This window comes from Pyxicephalus adspersus, chromosome Z, assembly GCF_032062135.1.
Source record: "Pyxicephalus adspersus chromosome Z, UCB_Pads_2.0, whole genome shotgun sequence".
Lineage (NCBI taxonomy): Eukaryota > Metazoa > Chordata > Amphibia > Anura > Pyxicephalidae > Pyxicephalus > Pyxicephalus adspersus.
The window spans coordinates 45,308,453-45,327,886 of record NC_092871.1 but is presented as its reverse complement, the minus strand read 5'-3'; the positions used below and the strand labels follow the sequence as shown (position 1 = coordinate 45,327,886).

At 38.5% G+C, this 19,434-nt stretch overlaps 1 protein-coding gene across 10 annotated transcripts in view; it reads left to right on the top strand.

The window, feature by feature from the left end:
- DAB2IP (DAB2 interacting protein) overlaps positions 1-19,434 on the top strand; it is a 275,541-nt gene that overhangs the window by 93,263 nt on the left and 162,844 nt on the right. For 9 of the 10 annotated variants that reach the window (XM_072430459.1, XM_072430460.1, XM_072430458.1 and 6 more), the window contains exon 2: positions 7,483-7,589. In XM_072430459.1, the coding sequence (XP_072286560.1) occupies positions 7,483-7,589 (107 nt within the window). The remainder of the gene's footprint in view (positions 1-7,482; positions 7,590-19,434) is intronic. The other variant, XM_072430457.1, reaches the window with a different exon arrangement.

Genomic DNA, 19,434 nt, shown 5'->3' with positions numbered 1-19,434 from the left:
CGCTCCTGTTTTTTTGTACCTGCTGGTTTCTGGAGGGGGGGGGGGCTTGCCACCCCGGCAGCCTGATCCGCCATTAAGAGACTAAAAACGAGAGCTCCCTTGCAAACCGGGAGCTCCGTTTTCTGCAGACCCAGGGATTCCCGGAAGTGACGCAGCTGGCCTGCCCCCGCCGTCACTTCGGGTCTGGCGATCCGCATATGTTTAATGGGCTCCCTCCGCAGCCCAGCAGAAGGCAAAAGGCGCCTCCCGGGTCCAGACCGTGCCCGGGAGGCAGTGGAAGCAGCCCACTACCACCGCCGAGCCTTGGGTCGGCCGCAGCACCCTCCGCCAGGCACTCGCACTACGCAAGTCCCCGGCTTCAGGTGAGGCCTACCACAGAGAACCGCCACAACAGCAGATCGGGGGGCACTGACCCCCGGTAGCCACAGCCGACCCACCTACCACTGCCCTCCGATGGGTCCCACCCGATGCAGGGGCCCAATGCAAAAAAGAGAGAGCCCCAGGCCTGCAGGCCTCTCTTCCTATGTGATCATGGGCTGTGCCCCCTGGCAGCCGCAGCCCCTTCCCCAGACCCTCGCTATGGAATGGATTGTTCCCTAGCCTGCCCGGCTGCTCCATGAAGGGGCCCCAGGCAGGCCCTGAGCTGGCAGGGGGGGTCAGAAACAGGCACACCACAGGCCTGCGCCTGCGAGGCCGCAGCCATACTACCGTGACCGAGAAGTAGATTCACTGATGAAACCCTCACCTCCAACATCCCAGCTACTATATCTTGTGGCCAGGCTTCACCACGTGAAGCCGCTATTTCCTGAGCAGGGCCAAGAGGCCCTGAAAAAACTCCCTCTCCCTACCTTCGTCTGTACAGAAAACTTTTTTCTTCCAAAAAAGGGCCTCTCACTTACGTCCAGCCCCTTTTAACTTCCCCTATTGCTAATCCCCTCCTACTCCACTTTCTATACTAGTCCGGCCCCCTCTATCATCACAACTTTTTCCTTAACCCCTTAACCCTTTGGGCTAGGCCGAGCACCCCTGTCATGTAGGCCTTGCGCCTACTTTCTTACGGCTACAGGCCTCTTTCATCTTTTCCAGCAGAAAATTAATCATCAGCGGAAGTTTTTTGCATCTCAAGGAAAGCACTGTAGCTTTTTGAATGGGAATATGATTATTCATTTTGTATTAAGAAGTTCCAGTGACTCCTGTCCAAATTTCTTCTCCATATAAGTTTGATAATGTATAATTACACTTCTGTGTGAACAGTGTCTAATGCAGTGTTTCTCAACCAGGGTTCCCTGGATCCCGTTTCTCCTGACATTGTTAGGGGTTCCTTGAACAATTAGCAATTTGTGATTTTCAGGGTGAGAATGAGAGTAAGGGTGACATTCTTCCCTCTTACCAGCAGTATAAGAGGCATTCTTCCCACTGACCACCACACTAAAGTATTGTGAGCTGTGACTATAGTAATTATAGTTGGGTTTCCCTACAACCTAAAAGTTATTTTAGGAGTTTCCCCACTGCTGCATTGCATTTAGCCCACCCCCAGGATTAAAACCAAACTTTTCTGAAGTTTTTGTGAAAACCAAAACATGTGCTTACTTGTCCACCATGTTGGCTCAGATTTTTTTTCCAGCTCATTTTGCCAAAGTGTTGCAATTCAGTGTAATACAAGTCTACTTTCAGCGAAGGTGAAAATTATTAATTACTTCAAAATCACTGCATAATACCTTATCCCTACAGAGCATAATTTTGTAAAAAATATTGATTCTGACTATAATTTATGAAGCTTTACTTTCTTCTTTCCCAGGAATTGGTTGTCATTGTATGTATGGAGTAATACGAGCATGTTTCATGTTCATAAAGCATTTTACAGCTCACAGAGGAAACTAGAAAGGGCAGTAAATGTGTATACGCATATTTTACATGATAACTCCACTTTTGTAACAAGGTACTTTTTTTTAATATTAAGTATTTTCATCAAGCTGAAAAATAGCATCAGAAAGTACTGAGGCCTAGGATTCCTGTGAATTATTTTTTCAGAGGCTACAATTCAGGTGACCTGTAGCAGACTTGCTTGTATGGTCTTCAAGCTTCTGTTAGTGGCATTAGTTTGAGACTCTTCTGAGATCCTTGCCTTTTGACCTTCATTTGACTTGCCTAAAGCAGATGTTACATTTCCAAAAAAGGCTTGTGAATAGAAGCTTGTCAAAGGCCCATGCTCTGCTTTGGCCCAAGCATATGCTAAATGTCATTTTTTTATCATTCATACCTGCAGAGTTTTATAACTGCTTTGTGTTATGTATTGTTCTATCTCCTACACCTGTACATTTTCACAGAAAGTCCTCAGGGTTTTTTGCTATTGGGATTCTGTTTTTTTCATTTTGCTTTATTTTAAATATTTGAATATTTTCATTTGGCATTTTTATTGGCAACTGTGACCAGTTTACAATCATCATCAAAGCATCACCCCAATCATGTGTCACATTGTGGCTGCAAATCATAACAATGCAAATCAGCTCAATTCATGGAGATACTCCTTCCCATTTATTACCCTTCCCCTCATTACTCATCTCTGCACTCCCTTCCCGTCCATTCATGCCTCTCTCCCTGTCATGTCTATCTACATTATCACTCTTTTTTCCTTTATTTTCACTCCCTCTACTCACATTTTCTCTTTAGTTTTTCTATCTTTTAGTTTTTCTTTCTCCACCTCCTTTCTCCTTTTTCCCTATAGCTGAATATATGGAGAGACAGGGAAATCTTATTGGCTTCTGCATGTTGCATAATTGAAAGGACTAGCAAAAAGCTCTTCACAACAATGGAATGTGCAGAAAGTACTTGTCATCGCTATAGCAACTGCCACACAAGTGAAAAAAAAATAAAACATTTGATATTAATTGCTGGATGCTGAATAGAGGTTCATGACACTTTGTATACTTTATTTAATGGAGATTTTCAGTCAAAGACAAAAGAGTTGATGAATTAAATCACCAATCTATAATGTTTTCATTCAATAGAAATAAATATTTTTATTTGGGTTTATTAAGTGGCGATGTGAAAAAATAATTTCCAAGGCAATCACGCAGCAGCCAGATAAGGTTTTATGGATGTTGGTACACAGCATAAACCACATAGCTGGCCTGGATTAAGAAAAGCAAGGGCACACTATGTGCCCTCTGATTTCATCTCTCCACCGATACTCTTCAGTGTTCTCCCCAGCCCTTTTTAGCTGGGCGCACCACCCAGCACTTTTCAGTAACCACCCGGCTGTTTTTGTCACAATACAGTGACTACCACCCGCCTAAAATTTTTTCCCACCCGGTTTAAAAAAAAATTCTGGCTTCAACACTGCTCTTCTATTCTCTTCTTTTGCTACAGATGCAGAAATAATTTTGTCGTTTCCTGTTCTATCTTACTAGCCGATGTCATTAGGCCTTAAGCCTTGAATACGTTTTTGTATTCTGGCTTTTGGCACCAAGGAGGAGACAGGTGGCTTTCAGTTGTCGTGTAAGGGCAAGCATTCCTAGGAACCCTTTCAATGTGCCTACGTATCTTAGAAGTTGTTTGATGTAAGTAGGGCCATCATAAGAGATGCCAGTTTCATTCTTTGTCAAATGTTGGGTGTATGTGGTAGTCTTGTGCCTTAGGATATATACCAACAGCTTTGTTGGGTTATAGATAAGGGAACCGGTTATTTTGTTACGGATACCAAGTTGTACACAACACATAATACACCAAAGTTCTCGGTCACATGCTCTGTGTGCATCTGTACCCAGTACAAAGCTCTAATATCCCAGCCATGTGTATGCATGCGCAGCTAAATATTTGGGATGCCATTGGCAGTTTGTCTGTAAGCTTTCGTCCTTGCAGACTTGGAACCAGGATGAAGACAGCTGTCACAATAGTTGTCCTTATTTGCATGCAAATGCTTAAGCAACCCTACCCTTCTTCCTGAGCACAAGGGTGTGCAGAGCCTGATTGGTCTGCCTAGGCATGGAGTTTTTCCAGAGTTAGATAATCGGTAAAAGGGTTTCTTCAAGATTACATCACTTAATTAACATTAAACTGGCAGAAGTTTGAGCTTTCAAAAGACACCGGGATAAAGGAAAAGTGTAATGGTAAAAACCTGCTTTGTTTGTCAAAGTACTGCATTTATAGGAGATATGGAATGATGAAAGTATATGGGAAATATAAATATATTTTTTGGTGTGTTTTTATCAGCAAAAAGTGTTTATTTACAAAAATGAGAATGTATTTCTCTTTCTCTTTCTGCTTGTATACTGTAACGTTTATTTCATCCTTTTACTTCAACAAGTAAATATTTACGTACTTTTGCCTAAGGCCCTGGCAGTAACAAAGAATTCTTTCCTTGCCGAAAAGAAAGTTATCTTGAAGGATTTCCTGCCTCTAGGATGGTCCCACTTTCATATGTTCAGTGATAATTCAAAGAACATGTTATTGCGGAGTGGTATTGTACGCCTGGCAGACTTGATTCTGATCTAGCAGTGATTTCTATCACTCCTGGGGGAGGACTTTATAAAGACGCTCTTTTTGTCCTTTAGAGAACAAGGTTTTGTATTTCAATATTTTTATTGATTTTTAACAACAAAAGTATAAACAAGTCATGTAACATATAAAAAAGACAAACTTACAATGAATTACCGTAACAGTGCAAATAAACTATACATATCAAATCAGTACAAAGAACAGGGTTTTGATTGGCTCTCACCCAAAGAGATGTCAGGTTTGTGATGGCAAATTGGTTGGGTTGGGTAACACAGGACTGAATTGTGATGTATGTTGTTTTTAGCAGTACAAGTGCTTTAGTGCTTAGTGAGCTCTGTAGCTTTATTTTGTTAAATGAATACAATCTATTTTTTAAAGAAAAAAAGAAGATTCATTTTTGTATGAAGGATAAGTGCTGTGTCGGTGACAATTTTGTTATATAGTAAAGAACGCGATGTATATATGTGTATGTGTATATAGGTTTTGTTTTGCTATCTATAATCTACAGAGTGCAATGCAGATTAGAAATAATGAGTAGCTGCTGGTAAACTGCAATTCCAGCTATGCCTAAAATAATGCAACATTAGCAAATCCTGAACCCTCGTACTGATATTAAATGTTGACAGCGCTATAAATGCAGCCTTCTTATTCACTAAATTTGTGGCCTATCTATTGACTGGATACGCTGAGAATGCATCCTATTCATTCCCTGGAAACAGCACTGAGAATGAAACCCTATCCATTTACTAGATATAGCACTGAGAATGTTGCCTGTCTTTTCAGTAGATACGACACTAAAAATACAGCCTATCCATTCACAAGAAACAGCACTGATAATGCAGCCTATTAATTGACATCATGGACAATACAGTTTATTAGTTCAACAGAGAATGCACTGAAATTGTATTCTGTTAACCAGCAACAGCACTGATAATGCAGTCTATAAATTCAGCAGAGACAGCACTGAGCATGCAGCCCATTCATTAAATTCAACATGCAGTGTGACCATTCACCAGAGACATCATTGACTATACAGTTGATCAATTCACCAGAAACTATCCAATCAACAGAATCAGCACAAAGAATGCAGCCTATTCATTTACAAAATCAGCACTGTTAATGAAACCTATCCATCCACTGGATACTGTACTGAGATTTTTCTTATCCATTTAATAGACACAGCATTGAGAGTGAAGTCTATCCCTTCACTTGGGAGTAGTGGTATTTTGAAATATTTTTTCAGTTTCTTGTGCTTGTGGTGGATTTGGGAAATGTAAAATATGCTGCTCATAATAAATGTTTTTTTTTTATAGAACTTACAAAGTTCAGCGAGGGAACAGGTGATTTACATAGCACAGTGTCCCAGGAATATGTCATATCAATGCATTCGTTTTGCCAGTTGCAGCCTTTGTCCTTCACAGCTATAAAGGCGTTCGTTCTAGGTGAAGATGTTCTGCTTCTTATTTGTTTCACATCTGCTCCTCCAATGAGGAGACATCACAAATCAGCCCTTCACAATTTCCAGATTTAGCAAATTAGGAAGAGGAAGAATTTTGCTGACTAAGACTTTTACCTTCTGTCGCATCTGTTGCATGGTACAAATCATCCTCCCATAAACAATTTTTAGGTTTGTATTGGACACAAATATTCTTGCCACATAGAAAATGGTCCTGGTGATGGCTGCAATAAAAAGCCCCACAAAATAAATGTCAGCTAAAAACAATGACACTTTTTCATACAATGTTATGCTCTCCCATCTGAGGCTTCTTACGCAGGTATTTTTTTTACTAGGTAACAGATTGCCTATATAATCTTTGAAAATTTTTCTAGAATCAGATGAGCGGTATCAAACATAGGGCACATCTGATGTATTGATGGAGAGAAAGTTAAATCCAAATATTTGACTATACAATATTATCAATAAAAGATATTGAGGGGTATATGCTGGGGTGATGGGACTATTTAAACATGTTTAGTAGGAATAGGAGTTGGATAAAAAGGGGCTGTGGGGAAGTGGCCTTGATTCTGGGGGTACCTGGATGTAAGCATGCCCACGGTAGTGATAGGTTGTGTGATGGGTGAAAAATTGGACAGGGCTGTCAAATGTTATGTGCCTTTCTGTTCCCTATTGGGCAGATTAGTTGCTCTTTTAACTTTGTTATTTTAGGAAATATTATTTTCTTTCCTCTAACTTGTATTGTGATGGTTGATAGAAAAGTTTGACGCATTAGGCTGTGAGCTTTATTACTTATGCGATAACCACCTGTTCCCTCCACTAAAATGCAATATGCGGTGTGTCCACCTTTTCCACTACAGAATACTGCCTGGTAAGACGGCTTACATGGGGCAGACAGAAGGAAGGCATTTTAATGACCCATACTTACCCAACTATGACATGCCGAGGAGGCGGTGTGCCCACACATTGAGCATAATTTGTGAAAATGTTTTTCACATGTGTATTACTGTTAGAAACAAGGGAATTGCAGAATTTGGAGGTGTGTAATTTTCTTGGAATAACATTGGGCATATATACTGTTTTAAAGAGTTTTATTGCAAATTATACTTGCAGATTGTATTATGTGTGCTCATTTCATAATACTAATTAATGACTATGGCATGTGACACATCAGTGAGGCTTTAAGCTCCCTGTATATCCAGTGATATTTATTGGTAGGAGAATATACATTTATTCTCATGAAAATACAAAATGCAGATCACAGGTTTTTTAGATATCGCTGAATAATGTGGATTCTTGAGGCAGCAGCATGCAATTGATGCATGAAAAAACAGTTTCATTTCATCTCTTAAAATAATGAGCTTTATGACCGGGTTCATGTTTCGAGTCACTGAGATTAATTTACAGCTATGTCTGGTGTGAATATTCCATTTCTATTTGCTCCACTTCTCATGTCTTATTACATTGACTCATCAAATTCTATACATTCTTGCCTGAATGTTTTTTTTGTTTTGTTTTGTTTTTTAAAGCAGAATCACCATCTGACAAGTCAGGGAGGAGGCGGAGCATGCCGGGAAGCACAGCAGAGAAAAGTCCTACCATGGAGCCAACGACCACTACGCCATTCCGAGTGACGGTACCATGATCATCTAAGAATCTGCTTTCAAATGACCACGTGACTCTTATTTTCATAGTAGTTTGCTAGTGTATATTACAATTATATTGTAATCTAAAATAATGCTATCATTTAAAGTCATAGGACAGGAAAATATATTTTCCAATCACAGTTAAAGCAAAACTAGGGTTTATTTTTCAAATGGAAACACTCTGGAACTGCAATACTCTGGATAAAAATGTAAATGCTTGCATATATGTAAAATAGTTTACCTTGTGACTTTCTCAATAGGGTTACTAGCTGCTGTGCAAACACAGAACTAAGTTTCTTTATGACCTCTTTGCTGGACCTCTGCAGGCTGGCAGCTCAATGATTATGGGCTTTCTACTTTTTCCTCCAAGTGTGACCTCACTGCACAGAACAATGTGACTCCACACAATTCTGGCCTGTATCCTCCCTTTCGCATTCTAATACACTCCTGGTTCCTGGCAAAGAATAAAATATGTTTTACAGAGAAATTCCTATGATTACATCTGTCCATTTATGGTTTGTTTAAAGGTGCCAACACCAGAAAGTTTATAAAGACTGGTTGGATCAAGCAACATTTGTATATTTGTAGGCCTCTCTGCAATATGCTGAGACTCTCTTCTTTTGCTCTCTAAATTGAAGATCTGATGTCACATGGAGGTCACAGGGAAGGACCTATTTTACTGTCTGAACACTGAACGTTGAACTGTCTGACACTTTAAACAAACTGATGAAGTAATTGTCAGGAAAAATGTTGAGATTTCTGTGAGAAATTACACTAAGGCTGGGAACAAACTTGCAATGATTCTCTGGAGAATGGAGAATCTTGCACGTGTACAGTGCTCGTCATCCATCATCCAAACGACCATCCTGGCGGATCCACAGATGATAGACGATGAACGATCATAAAAGAAATTAAGGGGGAGAGAACGCAGCGGGGTGCCACTCTGTCGTTCTCTCCCAACCCTCTCCATAGAGCAGAATGGCTCTGTATGTGCAGCACTCGGTTCATGCATCGTGCAGTCATTAGTCATTGGAAAGGATAATGAAAGATCCTTTCCAACGACAATTATTGGACTTGTGTACAGTCTTACACAGTGCTTAGCTTGCATATAGCAGAAGAATATATACCTGTCATTGGGTACATGTCAATATGGTTTGATTTTAAGGCTTTGTAAAATTTTAGTGTATTTGGCATCCTGATGTGCCTAATGTGTTTGTGTGATTATAGAAATATACTGTTTGTACATTGTCTAAAGTTATAAGAATGTTTCTCTTTCTGTAGCTATTGATAAATTGTATATTTTTACAATTCAGTGACTAGAGATTGAGACACTGTGGCTTTTACATATATAAGTGTATTGATTTGGTGCGTTGCGATCAACATACATTTCACTCTCCTAATGCTGGGTATCTGTGGAGGAACACTCTAGTAAAGTCTGTTACCCCAAACTGTACTGTTACAGTATGGCTGTGGTTAGACCTCCAGCCCCACAGTATGACAGTGTATGATTTGTGAATTAGTCTGTATTAATTTATTAAATTCTTATTTCAGGCTGAAGTGCTTGTGCTGAAGAGTAAAAATCAATTCATTTCAGTTATACACATTCCAAATAGTGGAATAAACAGTTAGGGAAGTCAGCATTAACAAGCATTTGTATTATGTGTTTGCTTTGTTTTCAGAACCCATTGGCATCCCAGTATATTTTTCTTATTTCCAGCAAAAAGATGATGACATCAGGGGCTTCCACCTATTAACAGCAGTGGGCAGGTCCTACCTTTCTGTACTGACAGGTTACCTTTACTTTTGTGTTAGTAGTCCATTTTCTCTGGTTGTCTTTTTGCAACTCTCCTGAAAATATATCAGTCGAAATATAGAGAGGAGTCTAAGTCTATATCCAGATCATCCCTTGCACAGTGCTGTTGATCTTTCTTGGTTTTCTACTACCTCTCAGATTTGTGGAGTTGGCTTTGTCACAGTCAATAGTATGGATTTTATGGGCTGCCATAATGGGAAGTTGAATTGTTCACTCACACAATCGATACAAGATGGCTGACTTGAATTTATATTGTGTTGTATCTATTCCAGTTGCGGTGCTCACATTTACAGTTGTTAGAGCCGAAACTAAAAAGCCTTCATGTAAACCATCCATCACTATAAGATGCCAATTTCTGATGCAATATGTCTAATATATGACTAAAAGCACTCTCAGGTTATTTTTTGCAAACAATTTAGAAAAGTTTGGCCCAGAGATTCAACAGTAAGTTGGAGAAAATCTCCAAAAGTCAGTGTAATTTTCTTTTTTAGTTATCATTGGACTAGGTGTCCGCTGTAGAAGTTTTACACTTATTTTTGTACTAGGGTCAATCCATTACAGTCGTCACCTGTACAATGTAATGGATGACTCCTACAAGAACAAGTCAAATTTGAAACTTTACAGAAGGGTCTATCTCCTCTGTACTTTATAAAAAAAATGTTTCTGCTGTACACACACTTCAAAGAGAGACTAAAGTTGCATAGCCCTACACAAAAACTGCAGTAAACAGGTATTTATGGGCAGAAATTGCAGAATATGGTTGCATCATGTTAATTCGAGTGAGTAGCAAGTTTGCTGATAGGCTAAGCTGTTCTTAAAGCAGATAAATCCTTTCCAGCAGCGGTCACCTCCTTCTCCTCAAAATGTTTGACTTTTCAGCACATAAAGAAAATTATAAAAAGAAAAGAGGATATTTGAAGCGTACTTACACATTGTTTCCCAAAATTGAAAGCTGTGAGGTCAGGGAGGTTATTACCGATTCTAATTATCCACAAATTCTCCTCTGCTTCTAGAATAGACAGTGATTTCACGCCGTTATTGTCGCCGCTAAGTGAAATGTATGTCACTGTAATAATGTGCAATTAGAAGAGATTTAATTAATATCCGGGATTAATAAACGGAGCAGGTTTTAGGTTCACGGCTGTCAGGGAGTTACCAGAGTTTTTGTGACAGGCAATCGATGATTAATAAGAGAGGTAAACTAATTAAAAAGGAAATTTGTGAGAGTTCACGCTTTGTGATGAGATTTTCCGCCGGTTACTGTATGACGAATTCCCAGACATATCTTATCTGTCGCATGTCAGAGAAATCTCTGCGCTAAGTGAATAATTTACCGCCAGATGCTCCATGTTCTCTGTAGATTTAATTCATTGCTCTGTTTCCCTCTTTTGCTGCTTGCAAAGTCCTTTTTCATAGAGTCCCATCTCTTTTTGAACCCTTTTTTCCAATCCGCTATCTTTTCTTTAAAGCCTAGTACATGAATTCAATTACTGTCACCCAAAACAAAAAGGGATTTTTTTTGGGTTGCAGTTTTGGAGCAATTGTTGTACGGACACACTGATATTCGATATTCTCAGAGCAGCCTCACCTGTTCTATGGAGAGGGGAAGGGGAGTACTAGCAGCAGGTGCTGTGCTGTAGGACGATCATTTGAATTACCAGTAGTGCCTGTAAATTAGTGATCCAACACAGCAGATTGCTAACAACCGTAACAACATTTTAGGACAGCTGTACTTGACTGATTGTTTTGTGACATGAAAACTCAGTGTCTGTAATAAACCTTATTATATTCCCCTCTGTACCTCTGTTGTACCCTAATCCTCTCTTAAAACTTCTGTTGTACTCCAGTCACTTTTCTCATTCCCTCTATTGTACCTAAACCTTACCTTTATTCCTATATTGTACTGAAAACTTCCCTCTGTCTCTCAGTCGTACAACCCCCTCTTCCTATTCTGTGTTGTACTTCAGTTCCCATTGTTATCCTTTGTTATCCTGTTTTTCATTTTGGGTGGTATGGTAAAGGATTAGAACCTTATGGATTATGGATTAGTAATATATGGTTTGCCCATACGATTTCCATCCTCACTGAGCCTTTTAGGAAATTGAGGACAAGGGTTCAGTCTGTAGAATAGCGTACCATATGTTGTATTCATAAAGTAGCTATGGTGTCAACCTTCCTCTGAATTCTTGGTATTGTTGAGGTTCACCCTGCTTTTCTACACCTACATTTGGGCTTTCAGAAGACTCAAGATTTGTGAGGATTTCAGGCACTGTGTTTGGCTAAGCAGGAAGATCGCTTGTAGTATCTGTTCCAGTTTCACTGAAATATAGATAATTATTTGTTTATTTTTTAGATGTTGATTAGGGGTCTCCTTTGTAATAAATTTCTTGGTGACTCTTCAGCTTTAATAGTTTTTTTCTTCTGAATCAGAGCATTAGAGTAATATGAGTTTGAGGTTTCTTATGTACATACAGAACATCTCCATGGCAACCCCTCATTGCAGACCTTTAGAAAAATATCTAATTTTTTTTTATTTTTCATTATTTTTTTCCTTATCTGACTTTATATTATATGAAAAAAAGTCCCAGAGAATGTTCCTTCTTTCTCATTAATACATTTGTGCCACAAGAAAAACAAGGAAGTGTTTTATTAAAATGTATATTACTCAACCCCTACTTTTCTGTTTGTCTCAAGAAATTAATTTTTTTTCTGTAGAATTTAGTGAAGCAATCTTTTTTTGTACTGCCCTAAATGGCAACATCTTTATGTATCGTAATGTCAAGGTATTTATTTTCATTTACAACATCAGACAATGCACTGTTGAGGACTGGCCCTTCCTAATAATTGGTTATTTCAAATATGGACGTTTAAACGTTGGGTACAGAAGCCATGTAGACTTAGCCATTACAATATAGGTTTTTATTGTATTTTATTATGTGTGTTTGCCTTTAAAGAAGATGTTTGACTTTTGTATCTTTTTGCTATGCTTGGCATTGCACTATACATTCTTACAGGACAAAACATGTGCAAGATAATCTCTTCCTCAATATACTGACTTGTGTAAATCTCTTTGGTTGCAATTAACAGTACATATTTAGCCCTAAATTCTACAAAATCTATATATATAATACACATGTTAAACAGTGTATGTATTATTTGACCATCACCCAAGTCTACTGGTAACACAGTGATTTTCTGCCCATACCTTAAATATTGCTTTGGCTGTACTGAAGCTCTTATATAAGTATTGTCATGGTTGTATATGGTCATACTACTTTAGTCTAAGGAGAAGGGGCAGATTAGGCTTTGTCTAATCTTGGCATCCTTAGGTGGCAGCAATGGCTCCAGCAGACCTCACTAGATATTGCAGCCATGATATCATATTAGAGAAGTACAGTCACCATCCATTGTTACATATTTATTTCATGGCATTAGTTTATTTTACTACTTTAGAAAGACAAATTCATATGTGCACATTTTAGAGATTGAATATAATAATAAAGATATAGAAGTTTTGAGTTATGTGCTCTGATTACATGGAAAGTAAAACACCATTAGACATGTCTTTTAGTCTTGAGACTGCTCACTCAGATATAGGCATCTGCTGTGCTATCAGATACTTGGTGACAGAATCCTTTCATTCACGTCTGTAGTAGGCTTGACATATGTCACAAACATGGACTCATAGCTTCAGTTCTGTTTTGTGCAGGAGTCCATTCCTCAGATGGGTGAAGTCCCCAAATATTCTAGACGTGTCCTGAACCCTGCAGCTTATAGCTTCTAATTTCTGTTGTGTTTGCCATATAAAATATCAATTTACATTTCTCAGCTGTAGCTTTATGTAATATTTGGAATTCCCAAAAACGAACTTTAGCTTTAGCAGTAGAAAACCAAGCTCCGGACCATACTGCAAAAATATTGAGACTCTGAGTTCTGTTAAAACCAACACAATTAGGTATTAGATAGTGATAAAATAATTTTGAGTTAGGTATCATTTATACTCAATGGAAAGCTATTTGTTCCAACAAACTAAAAGGATCTTGACAGCAAAGCTTCTGGTGAATATGCAAGTCTGATCGTCTACAGCAAAATAAGTGTATTTTTGATACTTGTATACAATTCTGTCTTTTGTATGATGGATTGGATGCTTTTTCCTACATTTTTCTGCCAACAAACTTTAGGTACATTTTTGCCCAGATGTGGGTTTTAAATAAAAGGCTGCTTTACCAATTATGGCCACGAGGTGGAGGCATATTGTTTTTTTATAGACATTCTGAATTATCCGAAGTTTGGGAATTGTTTTTAGGTCAGTATTCAAATGTACTGTAAATTCTATAAAATAGTTCAAAGAGCAGTAGTAAGGGCTGCAGTTCCTTGCAATCAACTGGACTAAAGCAATATATGACCTGTAGCTCTATACTCCTATCTGTGTATGTTGTAAGGAACCCTCTCATTAAATTTTTTATTATTATTAATAAAGAGGATTTATTTAGTGCCAACATATTATGCAGCTCTGTACATATACATACAATAGAGGATGCAAATGACAGACTAATACAGACAGTGACACAGGAGGAGAGGACCCTGACCCAAAGAGCTTACAACCTAGGAGGCTTCTCATTGATATGTAACATCTAATCAGCCTTGTCCTTATCATATATTGGACTGGACAGATCAAAGAACAATTTGGTTAGTTGATGTGACCAAAGGACAGTACTACTTTTGTTTATATACTTTGCCTATGTCTATTAATTGTATGTTTTGTATGTCTTCTGTTTTTGGTTAGTATGTAAGTAGTAATAGGATCCAAATAAATCTAGTATGTCACATACATCTTCTCTACAATCATTTGAAAATTATTCACCTTCTTTGGTCAAGGCCTGTCCATTACCCAGTATACTCTGGCACACTGTAATCTATCTATACAAGAATAAATCTTTCTTACACCAATGTGAAATAAATGTATATGCAAAGAGTTTTTGTAATGAATGTGAAATGATATCTGCTGATTCACATCAGGTGTGCTGACAATTAGTGTTATGTTATTATGTCTCCCGCTAATAATCACTCAGAAGGCACTGAGCTCATCCAACGGCGTTGACATTGCGGAATGGTAGCTGAATTTTGCTGGCGGCACCTCATTCTCCCATTTACACTGTCTTCTCTGGAGTATAAATTCTCCTTCCAGATGGCTGGTAAAATTGCTGTCATCATTCGGCAGGAGGTCGTGGAGAATTTACAGTGGTCACCAAGAGGCCAAGTCAATATTGTGCTGCAGAAGAATCTAAAGTGTCATATTTATAGGAGTCGAAATCATTTCCATCCATCCAGGGATTATCCCTTTTATTCTAAAAAGTCCTCACTCTCTATGTGGCTACGCTTTAAACAAATATTGACCAAAAGCGGGATAGATGACTCTCTGTTGTCCGATAAAAACCGGGCAGTGCGCGAGACACTTGGCAGTTCGGAAATTGATGAGTGGTTCAACTGATTGCCATGTTTTCTTCCTCTTATGCTAAAAGTTATGACCATCACCTGGTTTTCCTAGGGTCTGTGAAATGCATTTTTCTCCACTGGTCAGGAATTCATAAGACAATTTTACCATTCAAGCCATCTAGATGGTTGTAGAATGCAGTGTAACTAAAGGGTCTACTCAGGAAAAGTTGATTCCTGTTTTCTCAAGCACCTGACTAGTATCACCTGACTTGGTACAATGAGATATATATATATATATATATATATATATATATATATAAAAGACTATCTAAAGCATTGCTAAGGTAAGGTAGGCATTGCATGAGCCACCATGTTGAGCCACCATGGTTGAAATGTCTCCATGCGTTTCCGAGTGATGGTGAAACATACATACATACATACATCCAAATATAGTTCTGACATATAGCACAGCGCTGTACAAAGATGTCTGGTGCACTCAGGAGTCTCAGTCATTTGTATGGCAAATTTGGTTGAAATGTCTCCATGCGTTTCCGAGTGATGGTGAAACATACATACATACATACATCCAAATATAGTTCTGACATATAGCACAGCGCTGTACAAAGATGTCTGGTGCACTCAGGAGTCTCAGTCATTTGTATGGCAAATTTGGTTGAAATGTCTCCATGCTTTTCTTAGTTATCAGTGGTGCACTCACATGAGTCATATGTTAAGCAAGTTTGTTGATGCGTTTCCTAGTGATAGTGGAACATAGCAAGTTTGATTGAAATGTCTCCATGCATTTTCGAGTGATGGTGGAACATACATATTTACATATATCCAGTTATATATGTTATACTAGCTGATTACCCGGCGTTTCCCGAGTATTTATTCATTGCAATCTAATATTATAGTTCAAAAAAGTATGTAAAAATTTAAGCAAAAGGCACACTGTGCTGAGAAATACACACACACATAAATAAATACAGACATAGATGCAAATATACCTCTGACATATACCACAGCACTGTACAAAGATCAGCAGTGCACTCACATGAGTCTCAGTCATATGTCTAGAAAGTTTGGTTGAAATGTCTCCATGTGTTTCCGAGTACTGGTGAAACATACATACATACATCCAAATATAGCTGTGACATATAGGACAGCGCTGTACAAAGATGTCTGGTGCACTCAGGAGTCTCAGTCATATGTATGGCAAAATGGTTGAAATGTCTCCATCTGTTTTCGAGTGATGGTGGAACAAACACACACATACATACATACAATTTTATATAAATAATAAAATAGTATATGAATAGAGAGGGTAAATCTCCCTCCCTAGTAGTAAAACATACAGCACTGGAAATCCATTGGGGTTGTACCCTTCCTTACTTTATTCAAAACTAAAATCAAAGTTTGGACAAGAAAGGCATCTCTAGACATCTGTGGAAAAGAAAAAAAATATATAAAGATCAAACTAGATATGCTTTTCCTTTTTTTTTATTTCCTTTGTGAGGATTACCCTCTCTCTAAAGAGAAATTTCAGGTAGATCTGATAAAAATCTGTTCTTTTCCTTTTCAGGCAGCTTAAATCAGTGTGTTCAGAGTGTTTCCTGGCACACAGTGAAGGGTAATTGGTGCATAGTTCCTGGAGTGTCACCCTCATCCTATTGTTTGCCCATATCTGATTTCTCTTTCTTCAGTGTTTCAAGAAATTATCACAGCAGAGTAATAGTGTCCAGACCTGGAAATCACTTGGGGAAGGGTGGTTTAAATAATACATACAACCTATTACAATGGGTAAACAGGTGTTTATGACACCTTAAATAACTAAATGCTTACCTTCTGCTCCCCATTATGTACATCTCATACAGGAAAAAAAATGATTCCATGGCTTTTATTTCCTTTTTCTGGAATAATGGTAAAGTGATGTTTAGCAAAGGAATATTGCATACCTAATTCATCCTGCACCCTGACCATTATTTGTCATATTTCTTTCTGTGTCATTTACATGCCAGGTTTCATTTCTTTTCTGCATCTCTTTCTGTGTCATTAGTTCTCCTGAATTATTCCCCTAATATTACATAGTATTACACAGTATTTTACACTTCTTTTTGTTTTTGTATTTAGATCCCCTTCTCCTGTCTACGTCCACGTCTGTGTATGTCTACATCGCAAATTCTTTTCCCTCCTCTCAATCCCATTCTCAATTTGTCTTTACCATGTATACCCTACTTTCCTCCATATTAGCATGTGTGCCATTGTTCAGCCCAGTTCAGCTTTTCCTTTCTGTGCTAGCCTTGACCCTGGATCCCTCCTGTCCTCCAAACCCCTTACCGTGTTAGGCTGCATACACACACTTAATAATTGTCATAGGAAAGGATCTTTCACGATCCTTTCCAACGACAAAAGACTGAACGATGCATGAACAAGTGCTGTACATACAGCATTGTTCTGCTTCATGGAGAGGGGAGAATGATGGAGCAGCACCCAGATGTGCTCTCCCCCGTTCATTTCCATTACGATCGTTTGTCGTCTGTGGATCCGCCAGGAGCGCTGTACACATGCCAGTTTCTCGTCTGATATCACCGCTGAGGCCATTATCAGACGAAAATCATCTGACGTGTACGTAGCCTTAGTCTTCAACCCATATCTTCTCTACTACATATACCATTTTGTGTTCATCCACATTTACCTCTGCAACTTGTTTTAAACTCCATTTACCTCTTGTTCTGTTTTCTTTTCTGTGTCAGTGTTCATGACCGATTTTCTTTCCTCATTCACATTCACCCTATTGTCAGTCCAGAACGCAGATCACCTCTTTTTCACAAGCTCTTCCGTGTCAGTCTTCCCTAATATGTTCCCTCTTCACATTTTCTTCCTCTAAGCAGATTATAATTAGGGATAATTGCTCCTTGAATTTGATTTTTCTGTTTTACAGTCAGGAACAAATCCACCATCCATTCTCAGCCTTTTTGGTACTTTTCCAGAATATTTGCAGCTACCTGTAGAAATCTAAGTGTCTCTAAGACATTGCTGCTGGGCTGAATATTGCTTTATTGCTCTATGGAGCTTAGATAATCCTCCTGAATCGGGATATTTAACCCAGCAAGGACTGAGCTATATACTTCCTCCAACTGTTATTTTCCTTCCAAGTAAATAATAATAATCATTAATTATAAACTTCATTTACCATGCTAAGTTTGCTGTGTCTGGCTGCTGCAAATATTTCAATATTATCCACCTGCTTTTACCCATCTTGAAGTGTAACAAAATTCAGAGTGGTGTCTCATTTCAGTTTCCTTATTTATAGAGCTCGTCTGACTTCTCTTTTTGCTTTTCTAATATCTAATAAATCTCCTCCATCCTACTGCTCTCGTCATGTTTTTACAAGCTCAGTGACCCTGGCAAGACACATGAGGTGTGCACAGGGATGAAGACCAGTCCTTCTCCAAATTCACCCACACGAATGGACCCAAACCGCTGTGCAAGCATCCCAATCATCAGTTTACCTCATATTTCTTTTCATGAACAGAAATTTTAGAAACATAAACTCTTTCACAGAATACGCAAACCTGTAGGAAATCTGTGCAACTAAATAAAATGTATTCCCTGTGCCCCCCAAAATGATTATTTCTGTAACTTTCTGTTCAAGCTAATATCTTTGTAGGCAAGAGTCATATTTCATATATTATCTACCCATCAGAGGCTAAACCTTGGGCCTAGTACACAGATCAGATGAGAATGTTGTGCTCCATTGACTGGTCTGGTTGATGTAATGAACTGGTAGGATCTGAGTACTAAAACATATGAGTAGCATTGTTCACCTTTAATTGTTTTTCTGAGATTATTCTATGATTGTTCTTTGATTTGATACAATTGTTCCTACACATGACATGTATTTTCTTTCAATATTAACCAACATGTCCAATCAGAAATTCAAAAGTTAGTTTCTTAGGATCGGCCAGCTTCTGATTTCTCTTCAAGTTTACTTAGGATCTGATCATTTTATCAGATATTAAAAATTGTCCTATGTGTGCTAGGCCTTGGCATGCAGACTGAATGCTTTGTTACTCCTAAGCATTTAGATATTCCAACCCTTTTACACTTAGTGTCTTTGAAAGCACTGCAAGAGGAGGACAATAATTACCGACATACGTAAGCAGGGCTTTTCAGCAGACCTGCTTATTCTTTTCCATTGTTTATTAGGAGTGTGCTAGTGGTTCAGTCATTTCTTGTTTCTTGGTCCCATTTAGGATGCCCATAGTATTCAGGCCGTCCACACTGTGCTATTCCACATCTGGCCCCACCCAAATCTTCCAGGAATCTAGAACAGCCTCCTGGAAATATTAAAAAGCTTTTTTGTCCCCATCACAGGAGAAATAATAATTATGCAGCAAAACTGTTAATTGCTCAATTGGAAGCAGAAAACCGTATTGCAATTAAGCCAAATGGAGTAGAAGCAGAAAGATTGCACAGAAGGAGATAAAAATCTGCTTATCGAATGATAAATATTTATGTATCTGGCAGATATTGTGCATTTGCAGTATAGAGATAATTGTTCACTGCTGAACCCTATATATGTG